This window comes from Syngnathus scovelli, chromosome 11 (assembly GCF_024217435.2).
Source record: "Syngnathus scovelli strain Florida chromosome 11, RoL_Ssco_1.2, whole genome shotgun sequence".
Classification (NCBI taxonomy): Eukaryota; Metazoa; Chordata; class Actinopteri; order Syngnathiformes; family Syngnathidae; genus Syngnathus; species Syngnathus scovelli.
Genome location: NC_090857.1, coordinates 6,364,809 through 6,382,261, shown reverse-complemented (window position 1 = coordinate 6,382,261; position 17,453 = coordinate 6,364,809). Strand labels below are relative to the sequence as shown.

The window sequence follows — 17,453 nt, the reverse complement described above, 5'->3', positions numbered from 1 at the left end:
TCTTAAAAGAAATCATTGAAATAAACATCACATGGTTTGTCCATGACAAATCACAATCAAATACGATTACTCATCTGTTCAAAACTAACCCTAAAACTGTGTTGTCAAGTATTTAATTTTGCTTTTAAGAATTATATTTTGTTATGGTTGCCAAATAACCAAAGGCAAATTTAGTAACAGTTTCTGGAACTCATAATTCCACAAATACATTATCCATGTGGGCCCGAATCTTTGCACAATGTCTTTTTTGTGTCACACACTCAACAGTCCTTTTTGAATGATTAATAAATGTTCTCCCCTTTGGCCACACCACAGAAGAGTGAAAAAATCATAGTCTGCTGTCTAATTGTCTAGACATAGATTATTCGCAGCTAATTCAGATTACCCACTTGAAGAAATGAAAAGTAAACTTGAAAGATTATTTTGTTACTCGCTTACACGCATATTTTGTTTCGTGCTTTTCCTTTTTTAACGCCGGGTAAGAAAAACAAACCATGATTCGCAACATTAAGGGACTGGCCTGGGAAAACATAATAAAAAAAAAAAAAAAAGAACAATCATCCTGGCACCTCATGTGAACTTCCCCGTGGCTGACCCCAACATGTTTGGGACAGATGGGCATGTGTCCCGCAAGATTGATACCCAACAATTCCCAGACAAGCTTCTCACATATTCACTATCTAACTCTACTAATCTGTTAAAATGAAAAGCATGTGTGTTGTGAAAACCAGACTTTATCAATGATACTCAGGCTTCATCTCTGTAGGCTTATCGGATTTGTTCCTTCTCAGATCATCTTGGCGGACGAGTGCACCGAGGCCGAAGGCCGTCACTGGCACATGAAGCACTTCTGCTGTTTCGAGTGTGAGACGGTGCTCGGGGGCCAGCGCTACATCATGAAGGATGGAAGGCCGTACTGTTGCTCCTGCTTTGAATCCCTCTACGCCGAGTACTGTGATTCCTGCGGAGAGCATATTGGTACGCAGCGGAATGTGGAGGGAAAAATGCGCGAGGATTTTTTTTTCTCTGTCAAGTAATGCGATGGGAGACCAAAATTTAAATGATTCAAAATTTTTAAAAAATGCTCTCATCTGACAGTGTAATTCCTGAAACGATTATGAAACTGACGCTTGAAAGACCAGATGGCAGCTATTACCCAATAAAAAAACAAAACATGTGGCAAAAAAGTTTTTCATTTATTCATGACTGGCAAAATTCCACAGAGATTGCCTCAGAGTACAATTTAATTGGAGTCTTGCTGTTTTTCTCAAAAGACAATTTGTGCCTATGTTCTCGAATTAACGTTGACCTTGAAAATGCAAGCTTTTTTATCAACTCTGTGCCATGTGTTCTACCCGCAGGCATTGACCAAGGCCAGATGACGTACGACGGGCAGCACTGGCACGCTTCCGAGGGTTGCTTTTGTTGTGCCCGCTGCAAGCGCTCCCTGCTGGGTCGACCCTTCCTGCCCAAGCAAGGGCAAATCTTCTGCTCCCGTTCTTGCAGTCTGGGCGAGGAGCCCAACGGCTCGGACTCCTCGGATTCTGCCTTTCAGAGCGCTCGCTCTACCAGAGAGTCCAGACGCAGCTCCAAGGCAGCAAAAAGTGGCGGCGGAGGGCAGACGGAGGCGATATCGGGCGAGGTGGACCCGTTGTCATTACAAATGGACCTACTGAGTCTCTCGAGTCAAACCCCCAGTTTGACACGTGAGCCACCTGCCTGGCAGAACCAGAAGCAAGTCGTGGATGGCTACAAATTGGATTCCCAAGCTGAATCAATGGCTAACCCCACCCCTCTGCAGCTCCTCAGCCAGTGCAATGTCAGAACGTCCTGTAACCCGCCATGCCCTGGGCAGAATAATCAACAGCAAGACCACAGGGTCAAAGAGACCGGTGGCCCAAAGAGACCACCTATCTCGGCTCTGAAAGGTCACTCTCTAAATGAGATGTGGTTCCAACAGCCAGCTCCAGATGATTTCTATGGCCCAAAGCTAAGGACCCAGATGAGTTTCCCTGAGGTATCTCAGCAGTCCCAGCACAACGGCGGCTTCTCCGCGGACAAGCGCTCCATCAGTCTGCACGGCTTCCAGAGGGACCGAGATGTTGGTCCTCCACCAGCCAGCCAAGTGGCCAGAAGCAGGAACCCCATCAACGCACTTAACTTTACCGAGCAACTGACGCCTCTCGAGCAGACCCCGAGGGGATCCATGGAGTGCTTGGCCATGTCCAACACGACAGGTGGGTGATTACACTTTTCTCCTGCTCCAGTGAAATGACCTTAACTCTTCCGTTCTCGTACCGCGCAGGCCAATCTGCCGAAGGAGGCGGGAAGCGGCAAGAACACCTGTCGCGTTTCTCCATGCCTGATCTGAGCAAAGACCCTGGAATAAACATCTCGGAGAAAACCCTTAACTCCTCGGTTCAATTTCAGAGCTCTGACTCCCTTCACGGTGTCAACGGTGGTCAGCCCTACATGGAAATCAATCCCTCCAGGTCTTCTCAGTACCAGTTGCAGTATTGTGATCCCTCGGGTTCAGGGGTGGGCAGGACCACCACTCATTTACCTCCTGGATTCACCTACCAGGAGGAAGACAGAACGAGTCTGGTGAGCAGCGCCAATGCTGCCCGCCTGCCACCCATAAGTGAGCGTAGGGTAAGTGGTGTGAGAGGAGCGAGCGTCAGGATTGAAGTGCCGGAGGAAACTCCTCAGAGACGGAGGCACCACCACCACCACCGCTCCAGAAGATCCCAACGTTCTCGCTCAGAAAACGCTCTCAACTTGGTTGCCGAGCGCAGGGTGAGACCTCAGGAAAGACCGCAGCTTCACGTTCGAGAGGATTACGACCGCTTTCCTCCCCCGAGGAGCGCCAGGGAGCACTTTGGAGTCACGGGAGGAGGGAGATACCAACCTCAACTGTTTCGGCAGTGCCCCAGGACCACGTCAGACTTATCGCTCCAGAACCCAGGAGCCGGGCGACGCACGGGCTTGAATCAGTACTCCTGGGACGACTATGACGACGACTGGTGCTCCACTTGCTCGTCGTCATCGGAGTCAGAGGACGAAGGTTACTTCCTGGGGGAGCCCATCCCCCGACCCCTCCAGATGCGCTACCTCAGCAATCAGGAGCTGGTCCACAAGTACAGCAGCGGGATGGGAGGAACCAACCGCGGTGCGCAGCTGAGTACGCACAAACGGCGGAAAAGCAAGAACTGCATTATTTCCTAACGTTTTGCTTTGTGCCGCAGCTTGAGTCGACTCATTTTCTTCATCTGGAGAACAGATGGACAAAGTTCATTTATAGTGTGCTTGAGCAATAGGCAGTAGCAAACTGCAGTCGTGAAGAGTGAAACACAGCATTGTTTGTCGTTGTATTAATCAGATTGCTCAACATTTTGCGATAAAATATGAAGCATAAAATATCTCAAAAACCTGAAAAAAAATTTATCAGCGTCAAAAATATATCAAGGGACACCTCTGATTAAAATTGTCTGTTGAGCAGTGACCAATTTTTTTCTCATGCAGAGTTTTATCGACTCAATATTTTTATTTTTTAAAGCTGACGTGCAATTTTTTTAAATGCATATAGTCTGTTTGGTTAGCTTTTCATGGTGTGATTTTTTTTGTTTTTTTTTTCCCCAAATAGGCCGCGCTGTTGTATTTGGCTGATAGTATGTACATAGCTAAATGAACTAATAATTTCACTTAAGTTAAGGAAGTCGTAAATGTAAATATGGTTGTAAATGAGGCCTCATATTTTTATACGTATTAAATATATGTAGATATACAGTAGATAACAAGACAAACAGCGTACGCATGAGACATGGCTGAGCTGATCCTGAATTTGGAATAGAGGATTATTTCAGCCATTAGTTTGATTGACAGCTTGTGTTTTTCTCTCGAGTGTGTCAAACAAGTGCGTGACTGTTCAGCGTAGCAGTTTGGTGCATACATGAATAATAATCCGCAGTGGACTTTGAAGTAGAGTTGGATTGGTAATATATGCAAGATGGCATTTGAAACCAAATCTTTGGTTGTATTGCATCAGCGCTTAAGAATGGGAACTTGAGCACACTGGGATTTTGTATTTCAACAATTTGCATAGTTGTCAAACTCACTCTTAAAGAACTTCTTTGCTCCAGGTCTCCTTCTACAGTTGCTACTAAACAATCCATGCCAATTTATTCTCGTGCTAACAAACCATCTGTGTTGTAAAATCCTGTTTTGAAATCAAATAAAAAAATATTGTCTGATCATTTGAGTGTGCTGCAAGGTTTTTACAATAATGACTTATATAATGAGTTACTTTTTTCATGTAATCTGTCGACAGTTACTTTTTAAGATCACAATATGTTACATATATTGGAATGGAAGACTAACACAGATGTTAATTTTTTTTTTTTCCCCAGGGTGTGACCTTCGTTAAATCAAGACACTGTCAAATGCTCATCCTCACAGCCTGATCTTTTTATAAATGATGTTTACGTAGGAAACAGGGGTGTTTGTCAGGGCATGGCTACCACATGATTGACAATTTACAACCACAGATAGAAGTGCTCTACCGCAGTTCCACCCTGTCATTCCATTGTGGTCTCATGTGGTCCCAATGCGCCCAGATGATAAGGCCTAATCTGCCAAACCAAACAGGAGACTTCAAAACATCCACAGGCCATATGGTGACGTCAAGCTTGTAAAATGCTTTTAATGTATTGGATAATGTTAAACACCCATCCACCCATTTGCTGTACTGTTTATCCTGTTGAGGTTTGTGGCTGAACTGCAGCGTAGAAAGCACACCCTGGATTGGTCGCTGGCCAATCGTTGGGCACATCTAAACAATCAAGCTGACAACTAGGCCTGTTTTACTGCCGCTTCTCCTTTCTCATTCACAACCAGTTTTATTTGAACTTTGTTTCACCTCAGTTTAAATACTGTTAAGTGTCTGGATGCATAAAAGCGTAACAAGACGTGTCATAGTGTAAATTGGATTGCATCTGACCTCCATATGGTAAATGAGGATTATTGCTGCTAGCCCTCCTAAACCACATTAGCGCACACACCTACTGTATGTTATGTACAAAGTGTTTCAGCACTTAGTTCATGATTAGAGGCGACGGAGCGTTTTAATGCTGTTGGCACGACTGGCATGTTAGTGAGTTTGAGTCACATGACCTCGACTTTCGTGGGCTGATGAAATAGTCAGCTGTGCTGCATCCAAAAACAGCAGTCCAAGCATGTGACTTACATTTCAGACAGACTGCTTAATCTATTTGATGTGATTTGAATATATTAGCACTTCAAAATAAAGCCTTATCCTGTAATTGGGTGGACGAATAAAAATTTTTTTTTAAAAAAGATACACAGCATTTTTGACAGAATGAAAACTGACAAACCGGTTAAAAAGACTTACATTTTGAGTAATGTCATTGAGAGACTCCCATCTCGCCTCTTTGATTGGTTGTTTGTCTCCATGAGTGTTATGGTTGTAGTATTTTTGAAGCCTTACAATATAATATGGTCATTTTTAATAAAAAAAAATATATATTTGCTAAGTCTGGACAGTTATTTAATAATAAATAAATTTAAAAAACCTTACTATACGTGGTTTCATCAGCCAAGCCTGCAGCCCAAAGGGCATCTTGCCTTAAGAGAGGATTGCATGATGGGCGCCAACCTCAAAGTTGCTTGGCTGGAGGGCTCGATCTTCTTCATGGAATGGATGGCCCCTCTCCCACTCTGTGAGACGTTCACTCACTCACTACCTGGCCAGGAGGTGTCCCATCTGTATACTGTATATCCATCCATCCATCCATCCATCCCTCCATCCATCCATGCATTGTATCCATTGTATGCATTGTATTGTATTGTATTGTATTGTATTGTATTGTGTGTATGTATTGTGTGTATGTATTGTATGTATGTATTGTATGTATGTATTGTATGTATGTATTGTATGTATGTATGTATTGTATGTATTGTATGTATTGTATGTATTGTATGTATGTATGTATGTATGTATGTATGTATGTATGTATGTATGTATGTATGTATGTATGTATGTATGTATGTATGTATGGAGTATGTATGGAGTATGTATGGAGTATGTATGGAGTATGTATGGAGTATGTATGTATGTATGGAGTATGTATGTATGTATGGAGTATGTATGTATGTATGGAGTATGTATGTATGTATGTAGTATGTGTGTATGTATGTAGTATGTGTGTATGTATGTAGTATGTGTGTATGTATGTAGTATGTGTGTATGTATGTAGTATGTGTGTACGTATGTAGTATGTGTGTACGTATGTATGTGTGTATGTGTATGTATGTGTGTATGTGTATGTATTGCATGTATGTATTGTATGTATTGTATGTATTGTATGTATGTATGTATGTATGTATGTATGTATTGTATGTATGTATGTATGTATGTATGTATGTATGTATGTATGTATGTATGTATGTATGTATGTATGTATGTATGTATGTATGTATGTATGTATGTATGTATGTATGTATGTATGTATGTATGTATGTATGTATGTATGTATGTATGTATGTATGTATGGAGTATGTATGTATGGAGTATGTATGTATGTGTGTACGTATGTATGTATGTGTGTACGTATGTAGTATGTGTGTACGTATGTAGTATGTGTGTACGTATGTAGTATGTGTGTACGTATGTAGTATGTGTGTACGTATGTAGTATGTGTGTATGTATGTATGTGTATGTATTGCATGTATGTATTGTATGTATGTATTGTATGTATGTATGTATGTATGTATGTATGTATGTATGTATGTATGTATGTATGTATGTATGTATGTATGTATGTATGTATGTATGTATGTATGTATGTATGTATGTACGTATGTATGTATGTATGTATGTATGTATGTATGTATGTATGTATGTATGTATGTATGTGAGTATGTATGGAGTATGTATGTATGTATGTATGTATGTATGTATGTATGTATGTATGTATGTATGTATGTATGGAGTATGTATGTATGTATGGAGTATGTATGTATGTATGGAGTATGTATGTATGTATGGAGTATGTATGTATGTATGTATGTATGTATGTATGTATGTATGTATGTATGTATGTGTGTATGTATGTATGTGTGTATGTATGTAGTATGAGTGTATGTATGTAGTATGTGTGTATGTATGTAGTATGTGTGTACGTATGTAGTATGTGTGTACGTATGTAGTATGTGTGTACGTATGTAGTATGTGTGTACGTATGTAGTATGTGTGTACGTATGTAGTATGTGTGTACGTATGTAGTATGTGTGTACGTATGTATGTGTGTACGTATGTATGTGTGTACGTATGTATGTGTGTACGTATGTATGTGTGTATGTATGTATGTGTGTATGTATGTATGTGTGTATGTATGTACGTGTGTATGTATGTACGTGTGTATGTATGTACGTGTGTATGTATGTACGTATGTATGTATGTATGTATGTATGTATGTATGTATGTATGTATGTATGTATGGAGTATGGAGTATGTATGGAGTATGTATGTATGTATGTATGTATGGAGTATGTATGTATGTATGGAGTATGTATGTATGTATGGAGTATGTATGTATGTATGGAGTATGTATGTATGTATGTATGTATGTATGTATGTATGTATGTATGTATGTATGTATGTATGTATGTATGTATGTATGTATGTATGTATGTATGTATGTATGTATGTATGTATGTAGTATGAGTGTACGTATGTAGTATGTGTGTACGTATGTAGTATGTGTGTACGTATGTAGTATGTGTGTACGTATGTAGTATGTGTGTACGTATGTAGTATGTGTGTACGTATGTAGTATGTGTGTACGTATGTAGTATGTGTGTATGTATGTATGTGTGTATGTATGTATGTGTGTATGTATGTATGTGTGTATGTATGTACGTGTGTATGTATGTACGTGTGTATGTATGTACGTGTGTATGTATGTACGTGTGTATGTATGTACGTGTGTATGTATGTACGTATGTATGTATGTACGTGTGTATGTAGTATGTATGTATGTATGTATGTATGTATGTATGTATGTATGTATGTATGTATGTATGTATGTATGTATGTATGTATGTATGTATGTATGAAGATGTGACGTGCGGTGAGGACAGTGAACGTGTTCTGGCTCCTTGCGTGAACAATTCAGTGAATGAATGTGAGCCAAGGAAAGAAAGAACCACACACTAAAACACCACTTCTTTTGTGTTTGTTTTCTCCAAGCTAACGACTAACTTTATTGCATGAAAGGATGCACCGTTATGCAACAGCGGGGAGATTATATATATATATATATGCATAGATGTATGCATATACACGCTTAAAATTGTGATCCAATATATCTACTGCAATTTCACATTAGATTTCTGGTTTGAAATTTACTTTTGTTATTGTTATTATTATAATTATTATTTGAATAAACATTTATGTTAAAACTTGTCTGGTGTTTTATTCCTTGTTTTTATTTTTTGGGGCATGAAAACATAAAAAATAAAAAATAAAGAGCAAGTAGTCAAATACAAGAAGTTATTAGCTACACCTAAAAATGGTGGTGTACCTAATGGAGTGTCCGTGTGACGTCACAGATCAACCAGCCAATCAGGAGGTGGGGGTGAGGGCGGGTGTGGCACTTTTCACTTTCAGTTAAGCTTTGGCCATGATTTTTCCCTAATGAACTGGCCTGTTATTAGGTACACGTGAAAATGGCGGTGTACCTAATGGAGTGTCCGAGTGAGTCCCTCGTTAAGTGCAGGTGCGTGAAAAGTTTTAGCTCCTTTTGAACGTGAAAGTGGCTAAAACTTTTCACGCAGGTGCGCTTAACGAGGGAATCACACGGACACTCCATTAGGTACACCGCCATTTGAGACTAGGGCTTGAGTGACCTTTGACCATGATATTTCCCTAATAAAGTGGCCTGTTATTAGGTACACTTGAAAATGGCGGCGTACCTAATGTAGTGTCCGAGTGAGTCCCTCGTTAAGTGCAGGTGCGTGAAAAGTTTTAGCCACTTTCACGTTCAAAAGGAGCTAAAACTTTTCACGCACCTGCACTTAACGAGGGACTCACTCGGACACTCCATTAGGTACACCGCCATTTGAGACTAGGGCTTGAGTGACCTTTGACCATGATATTTCCCTAATAAAGTGGCCTGTTATTAGGTACACTTGAAAATGGCGGCGTGCCTAATGGAGTGTCCGAGTGAGTCCCTCGTTAAGTGCAGGTGCGTGAAAAGTTTTAGCCACTTTCACGTTCAAAAAGAGCTAAAACTTTTCACGCACCTGCACTTAACGAGGGACTCACTCGGACACTCCATTAGGTACACCGCCATTTGAGACTAGGGCTTGAGTGACCTTTGACCATGATATTTCCCTAATAAAGTGACCTGTTATTAGGTACACTTGAAAATGGCGGCGTACCTAATGGAGTGTCCGAGTGAGTCCCTCGTTAAGTGCAGGTGCGTGAAAAGTTTTAGCCACTTTCATGTTCAAAAAGAGCTAAAACTTTTCACGCACCTGCACTTAACGAGGGACTCACTCGGACACTCCATTAGGTACACCGCCATTTGAGACTAGGGCTTGAGTGACCTTTGACCATGATATTTCCCTAATAAAGTGGCCTGTTATTAGGTACACTTGAAAATGGCGGCGTACCTAATGGAGTGTCCGAGTGAGTCCCTCGTTAAGTGCAGGTGCGTGAAAAGTTTTAGCTCCTTTTGAACGTGAAAGTGGCTAAAAGTTTTCACGCAGGTGCACTTAACGAGCGTCACTTGGAAAACATGTTGGAACGCGGCCCCGAGGACTAGAGCTTGACTCCTGTGACCTTTGACCATGATATTTCCCTAATAAAGTGGCCATCCATGTATGTATGTATGTGTGTATGTATGTATGTATGTATCTATCCATCTATCTATCATATCAATCTATCATTTGGCCACTTGAGTGATGACTTATTAGTCATAATTCACACGGACAGTAACTCAACTCCAAAAAAGTCAGACCTCACTGAAAGGAAATAATTCCAAATCAGCCCTGTAATTAAGTTAAATAAAATTTTATTATAAAGGATGTCACAGACAATATTAAAATACAAAACCACAAACATTACACTATTAATGCAAGAAAAAACAATCACATCTTACAACAAGGATTGTCAGACACATTTAGTATAACTGTACGAATCTGTTTATTAGCGATTGTAGTCCACTGTACGTTTTTGAAAGATAAACAGCACCCTCTAGCGGCGCACAGCCTCCCTGCACTATCAGCATGTTTAGTGCTGCATTTATTTATTAGTTCATACTTGAAAAAAGTATGACTTTATCTGTATCTGTGCACTACTTTCGGTCATCAGGCTTCGATTTGATATGTTTTTATTAATCGCTTAATGCAGTGTGACCTATAACTTGGTCTCCATTTGGCTCTCTTCTTGAAAAGACTTCCCGCAGACGGTGATGGCTTTAAACTGGTCTGATATCTCCAGCAGCGTCTTCCCTTTGGTCTCAGGCAGTAAGAAGAAGATGTAAATGCAACCCAGCAGGGACATGCAGGCAAAAATCACAAAGCAGTACGTGTCCAGTGCATCCTGAAAGAAAAAATAAAGTGTTGTGTTGACAGTCCTTACAAATCACGGCACCACGTCTGATTGGTGTACTTACAATAAGTATGGGAAAAGCCAGGCCCATCACGGCAAAGACAGACCAGCGCTGAATCCCGAAGAGGACAAACGAAGACACCCGATTGGACTGAATGAAGATTTCACTGTTGAGGGTTCCTGCTGCTGCCCCTTGCGTGAAGTAGAAAAAAAATGCATTCACTAGGCAAATAAAAATCAGAAGCTTGATTTTCATTCATGCTGATACCTGGCCCTCCAGAGAAGAAGATGATGAAGAGGATGATCAAGACAGCAGTCAGGTAGGGAGCCCAGGCATTAGAACCCTGCGAGAAGAATTACCATGTGTAAGCATTTGAATATATCCTAGTCAGACATGTCACATGGTTGCAACCACGGCAGAATTTTTACTTTCAAGTTGAGCACGACAGTAACTGAGAACCAGCATGCAGACATGATGGCATAACCCCCCCAGAAGAGTGGCCTCCTTCCCGCATGCTCAATTATCAAACCCTGGAGGAAAGAAAGAAAGAAAGGCACAAATGAATGTAAATTAAGTTTTAAAACCAAAAAATTCTCATCTGCTAAAGGAGATGGTGAAACTATATTTACTAATTTGGGGCTAATCCAAATTTTAATCAGACATGGCTATTGATTGTCAAGGGTAAGTAGAAGAACAACAGAATTGCAGATACTCACGCATGATATGGAGGTGATCATTTCCGTTACGCCAAGTCCGACAGTAATGTAACGGATTTGATCCGTTGGGATCCCTGCTCTTCGAAAGATATCAAAAGCAAAAGTGCTGACCTGGGAATGAAGGAGATGATGTGGGAATAGGAGAAAAGTTCATATTTTTTGTTCGGGTTAACAACATCCTTACCACGGACATGCCCGATAACTGGTTGCAGCAGTAGATGGTGGACATGGTGATAAGCTGCCATCGGACTGTTTGGTCCTGAAGGAGCAGCAGAGGACTTTTAGTTGGGGCCGCTTCCATCGTTGCCTGCTCAGTCAACATCTCCTCCATTTCCTGTTTGAAGTTACCTTGGCCCCAGAGGCTCTGAAGAGCTGCAAGGGATAAATTACAATTTGTAAATTCGATTTAGAATGATAGGAAAACGATGCGTTTCGCTCACCTTTTTGGCAACCTTTGTCATCTCGTTTCTCGATGAACAGATATCTGGGCGCTTCGGGAAGATAAGGCATCACCATCACATGGACCACTGAAAGACAAGCAGGCACGCAAAGGACCACGTTCCACAGCTCTTGGCGGCCCAAGATCTCACTAAGACAAAGAGAACCAAGTGCTGTGGTGAATCAAACAGCCCAACTTCTTGTTATCAAACACCTTTAAATTGGTCATGGAAATTTATTAAACGCTAAGGTTGACGCGCTAGCCGTTTAGCTTTGTACGGTCCTTATGTCATTCATTTAAAATACTACTTGAAAATGTACCCAAAAAAAATTGGGCTCCATGACCAAACCGTGTTAGACAGAAAATCAAAGCGAGTAAAATCGAGATGTAGGTGTAACTAGAATAATTGACCGAATGTCATTTAAAAAGCGGCTGCAAAAATAATAGAAATTCATACCTGAGGCCCATAAACTGAGCAGATAGTTTGCCAAAGGAAGCAAAGGTCGCTGAGGTCATGGTGACAGCGCCTCTTAACTTTCTGGGTGACATCTCGCTGAGGTACATCAGATGGGTGCTCATGCCCAAAGCTGCAAGCCAAGAAGGAGGATGTTCTTAATTATTATCCCCAAAAAAAAGTGCTACAAGTTCCTGTAGGGATTTAGTAGGAACCCATTCAAAAGGTTTTAGATAGAATAACTTGTCTGGATTGTGAGAGGCAGTTTTTTTTTTTTTTTTTTGAGATGTCAAATTGTCTTACCTGCTGAGTAGCCAAACAATATTCTGGCCACAATGATCATTTCATAAGACTTGGCCCATTTACTTGTCAGCATGATGGTGGCTGCAGCAATGGCAATAAAGCTGTTGCAGATCACCGCCTTTTTTCTGCCAAAGAGCACACGTGTCCTCAAGTGTTGAAAAGCTGCTGCATGAGAGCACTCACCTTCCCAGCAGACCCGAGAAGGACTTGACACTGATGGCACCAAGGAGGCCCCCCACGGCGAACATGGACACGATGAGGGACCAGATGATGGTGATGGTGCTCCCTGGTGGCGGCACCGCATATCTCTCATACCAAGTGCTGTTGATGAAGTGCTTGATGAACTGCGTGGAGAGTGAATTCATTCAGATTGCAGTGATGCGTGTAACTTTAGAAAATGATACCAGGAAGTTGCATGCATGACATGTCTCACTGGCGAGGGAGAACTGATGGAGGTCATGTGGTATCCTGCCTGGAAGCTTCCTCCAATTCCCAAAATTAAGATGAGAAAAAGAGCATTCCCACGCGTCTAAAAGAATAAAGCATAGAGATAATCTTTTGATCAGAAACACAAATGTCTTTGGTTTACAACAAAAAAGAGGAATTGACTTTGAAATACTTTTGGAGTGGACTGTAGTAATATAGTGAAAATATAAAATGTCACCTTGTTCTGATAGAAAACAACATAAATGAATTCAAATCATCATGTTTAATTTACCATCAACCGTTGCAATGGCTAAAAAAAAAAAAAAAAAAAAAAAAACGCTCGATAATGACACCTGGAATGACCAAGCAAAAAGCATTGGGATGAGTCAATGTTTTAACAAACAGCTTTTGAGTTACACATTTAGTTTCTATACAGCAACATGAAAACGTTGTCATTTTTGATCTAATATGAATGATACTAGATGCAGTAGAGTAAATCCACAAAAGAGATTCTACGAAAGCCTACCAGCTGCTGAAGCACGGTTTCCATAGCGTCACTTGCATGCGCCTTCACAGATCCAGTACATGCAGTCTGACGAATTCTCGTTAAATAGCTCAGGCGGCTTATCATTAACTTCTCACACTTTTTAACCACAAAAGGCACAAATACAGACGAACACGTGTCTTGACGCAACTTTCTACAAGAGTTTGTAAGTATCTTAAATCGTTGACCATTTGTAATAATGAGGAGTAAAGAACTTGGTTTTCAGTGTGTTGACCTGTGACCTGTACTCGTCAATTTGTGTTTTGCCCTGGGATATTTGCATAATACACCATCAAACCCATCATTCATTTTTTATAGTGCTACTATTTGAATTATCTTTTGGTATTTTCCTCGATTCTGACAGTTGGAAGCAGTTTGCATCTAATCAAATCGGCTTCCATAATTCCCTTTAAAATCAAGGTGGTCAAGAGTTTTGATTGAAATAGCTTTTGTTTTCAGCAGACACAACCTCTTAATGCTGCAAATTCAATCATTTTTTAAAATGTGTTGAAGCACTGCTGTGCGTTATTTCAAAGATTGCATGTCAATAAACAGTATTTTTTTTTATTTTGGGGGAAACCTGTTGTTATTGGGGGAGTTGCAAATTATATATACATCTAATCTGCATAGACTTTTTCTAAAAATCATACAAACACACAGTATTTGCATCATAATTTGGAACATGGTGTAAATCTTACCCCTGGGAGTTCAATTCAGCCCATCTTCAGATTTTTTTTGTTAGGTGTTCCTCTTTGGTGTTTTGTCCATTGTCATTTTCAATCAAACATTTTGGTCAATTTACATCACTTGTTTTTTTCTTTGTTCTGTCATCTGACATTAGAAAAGTTGGCTAGCTGACAGGCTGGCTCACTCATTTAACTAGCGGACTGTAGAGCAGGCTGTGCAGCAAATAAATTATCAACCTATATCTACATATTTACAATATCTTCGACCATAAGCATTTGTGTGAAAAGTGACTCATTACTGCCCAGGACTACCTCTACTTGGGACACGTCATTTTTGTGCAATCGAGGCTCCTACAACTGGCAAAGAATCAAACATAAGCACAGCTCCAAAAATGGAAGTTAAAAATTGCACTCGCAGAAGTGAACTATGAGCGACTCACTCAGTTATCGGCTGTCTGTGTATTTTAGCGTTGCAAAAAAACATGTTATCCTTGTGCTGCTTGTCCAACCAAAACACAGATTTTTTTTTTTTTTGCAGTGGCCACCTTATGCTGCTCATGCGCATTGGTGGGGTGTTTTTTTTTTTAAAATATATATATCGTGGGTTTAGAATTAAGTCTTCCATGAAATGTATGTTTAGCTATCTAGCTATCTTCATGCTTCAAAATTCAACCAAGTAAATAGGTGAATTTTACACGATTAATAATTTATTAAAACAATATTCTGCGAGGCCAGTGAATCCACACTGGGTTGTAATTCATAATTATGTCCAGCAGACGGCAGTACAGTATAACCATGGTAGTTAGTATGCCCTCTTTTCTCTTCTCGTCGATCCACGCTCAGGCGGAAACAACGTTGTGCTGTTTGCCGTAGTCATCGTTGATTATTAGCACATACATATCCGGACAATTTTGCTATCCGTTCGACAGCTTTTACTTAATCTTCCTCACGTCTACATTTGAGACAAAACATGCCGCTAGAGAATCTTGAGGAAGAGGGTCTGCCCAAGAACCCTGATCTGAGGATAGCACAGCTCAAGTTCTTGCTCACGATGGACGGTCACCGACAAGATGCTAAAGTGAAGACGGAGCTCATGGACGCAATCAAAGCTAACAGTAAGTTGGCATGTCACTACTTCATGGTTATCACAGAAACGTGAAAACAAGTAACGTGAATGGTGGTGCTTGTTGATTCACCGAACGTGCTAACGAGCTGCTGGCTAATTCAAGCTAACAAACCTCCATCGACATGCTCAACATGGATACATAAAGTAAATATCCCTGACATTTGGTGCACAGTGTATTTTATCTTTCGCCTGTCTGTGCCCTAGACATGGCCCCCTACTACGAAACCTTATGCAAGGAGCTCAAGTGGCAACAAGACAGTGACCTTCTGAGCAAGATGAAGAAGGCAAACGAAGAGGAGCTGAAGCGGCTCGACGACGTGCTGGAGGATGCAGAGAAGAGTCTAGGCGAGAGTGAAATCAGGGATGCAATGATGGCCAAAGCTGAATATCTGATCAGGATAGGCGATAAGGTAAAGCACTGTCTTCGGAGCATCAGTTCACCACCAACGTCAGGAATGAGAAGAATCAATTGAGGTTCAACGCGAGAACTGTTTCACATACAAAACATAATAAATTGCATAACAGTAAATGATAACGTTTGGGATTTTTCTATAAATGGATCACATCAAATCTGCTTTTGCTATGTGCGTCCACAGGAGGGGGCCCTAACAGCGTTCAGGAAGACCTATGACAAGACCGTGGCTCTGGGTCACAGACTAGACATAGTCTTCTACCTGTTGAGGATTGGCCTCTTCTACATGGACAGTGACCTCATCACACGCAACTCTGAGAAAGCTAAAAGGTAATAAAAAGTGCATAGTGTTGTTTTTGCTGTGTATGATACTATGCGCTGATGCGAATGCTGTCTGTCCTGCAGCCTGATTGAAGAGGGGGGAGACTGGGACAGGAGGAATCGACTGAAGGTCTACCAGGGACTGTACTGCGTGGCCATCAGAGATTTCAAGCAAGCCGCCGAGCTCTTTCTTGACACAGTCTCCACCTTCACGTCGTATGAGCTCATGGACTACAAAACGTTTGTCACCTATACGGTCTACGTGTGCATGATCGCCCTCAAGCGCCCTGATCTTCGTGAAAAGGTACGAGAATTGGTAGTGAATTTCCCCCTGGGGATCAATAAAGATAGATATCTAACAAGTTGCAGAGGGAGCTTTTTAGCAACTAAATCAATAATGTCTATTGAGGAAGGCTTGATACTGGCCATTGCGCTTCTGGCGTCATGACTATAATGTGTTTTGTTTTTCAGGTAATAAAAGGAGCAGAAATCCTGGAAGTGCTGCACAGTCTGCCAGCTGTTCGCCAGTATCTGTTCTCTCTCTATGAGTGCCGCTACTCTGTCTTCTTTCAATCTCTCGGTGAGGACATTTCACCTTGCCCCATTGCATTCAATGCTCTATCACTGGTGGGTCAGGTCCACCATGGCTCTACATTTTGCCTAAGCTCACCTTTGTTGTCTTATTTTTACACAGCGACAGTGGAGCAGGAGATGAAGAAGGACTGGCTCTTTGCCCCACACTACCGCTACTACGTGAGGGAGATGAGGATCCAGGCCTACAGCCAGCTCCTGGAATCCTACCGCTCACTCACGCTGGGCTACATGGCAGAAGCTTTTGGCGTCAGCACAGAGTTCATCGACCAGTGAGTGTTTCCCCTACTGAGGGCGGAATTGTGATGGGGTTTTTTCCCCCAGTGTACCTGGATTGTTTTATGTGCACATGTTCTTTCTGGAGCTCCATTAACCACTCTTCCTTCATCTCAGGGAGTTGTCCCGATTCATTGCTGCTGGACGTCTCCACTGCAAAATTGATAAAGTGAATGAGATTGTGGAAACAAACAGGTAAGGTCATTGTTCCTCAGATCGCAGTATTGCCCGCCCTTAAGTCAAAAGAAAATTTAAAATGGTTTTTTTTTTCCCCCCTACCAGACCTGATAGCAAGAACTGGCAGTACCAGGAGACCATCAAGAAGGGTGACCTGCTGCTCAACAGAGTTCAGAAATTGTCACGAGTTATTAACATGTAAACATGGCGGCCACATTTTGTCAGGTGGAGCCTTTATCATTGCTTTTCTTACACCTGTAGTTTGTTTGACAAATTCATTTGTGTACATAATAAAACATTTGACTGTTGACCTGGTTGTTTTTGAATGAGCAGGAACAAGGCAGAGAC

General features: G+C 41.3%; 3 protein-coding genes across 8 annotated transcripts in view; 2 read left to right on the top strand and 1 right to left on the bottom strand.

Annotated features, from left to right (window-relative positions):
• The window catches only part of prickle2b (prickle homolog 2b), a 43,654-nt gene extending 39,401 nt beyond the window's left edge, over nucleotides 1–4,253 (top strand). For all 3 annotated transcript variants that reach the window (XM_049733163.1, XM_049733165.2, XM_049733164.2), the window contains 3 exons: nucleotides 792–978; nucleotides 1,362–2,237; nucleotides 2,306–4,253. In XM_049733163.1, the coding sequence (XP_049589120.1) occupies nucleotides 792–978; nucleotides 1,362–2,237; nucleotides 2,306–3,225 (1,983 nt within the window). In that variant the 3' untranslated portion in view covers nucleotides 3,226–4,253. The remainder of the gene's footprint in view (nucleotides 1–791; nucleotides 979–1,361; nucleotides 2,238–2,305) is intronic.
• A 5,824-nt stretch (nucleotides 4,254–10,077) lies between these two features.
• On the bottom strand, nucleotides 10,078–14,751 carry slc2a9l1 (solute carrier family 2 member 9, like 1). 4 transcript variants are annotated; one of them, XM_049733970.2, is made up of 12 exons: nucleotides 14,643–14,751; nucleotides 12,980–13,075; nucleotides 12,730–12,890; nucleotides 12,547–12,671; nucleotides 12,247–12,376; nucleotides 11,791–11,939; nucleotides 11,535–11,722; nucleotides 11,351–11,461; nucleotides 11,063–11,164; nucleotides 10,902–10,977; nucleotides 10,698–10,825; nucleotides 10,078–10,624 (listed from the first exon to the last, which is right to left on the bottom strand). In XM_049733970.2, the coding sequence occupies exons 2-12, from the start codon at nucleotides 13,004–13,006 to the stop codon at nucleotides 10,439–10,441; spliced, it is 1,383 nt and encodes a 460-aa protein (XP_049589927.1). In that variant the 5' UTR covers nucleotides 13,007–13,075; nucleotides 14,643–14,751; the 3' UTR covers nucleotides 10,078–10,438. The 4 variants fall into 4 exon arrangements, with proteins under 4 accessions (XP_049589927.1, XP_049589928.1, XP_049589925.1 ...); XM_049733971.2 differs by lacking the exon at nucleotides 14,643–14,751 and adding an exon at nucleotides 14,215–14,578; XM_049733968.1 differs by lacking the exon at nucleotides 14,643–14,751 and adding an exon at nucleotides 13,499–13,602.
• A 275-nt stretch (nucleotides 14,752–15,026) lies between these two features.
• psmd6 (proteasome 26S subunit, non-ATPase 6) lies at nucleotides 15,027–17,413 on the top strand. Its single transcript, XM_049732699.2, has 8 exons — nucleotides 15,027–15,317; nucleotides 15,533–15,738; nucleotides 15,925–16,070; nucleotides 16,146–16,365; nucleotides 16,533–16,641; nucleotides 16,756–16,924; nucleotides 17,046–17,123; nucleotides 17,211–17,413. Exons 1-8 carry the CDS (start codon nucleotides 15,173–15,175, stop codon nucleotides 17,305–17,307), a joined length of 1,170 nt encoding a protein of 389 aa, XP_049588656.1. The 5' UTR covers nucleotides 15,027–15,172; the 3' UTR covers nucleotides 17,308–17,413.
• Nucleotides 17,414–17,453: the final 40 nt, after the last annotated feature.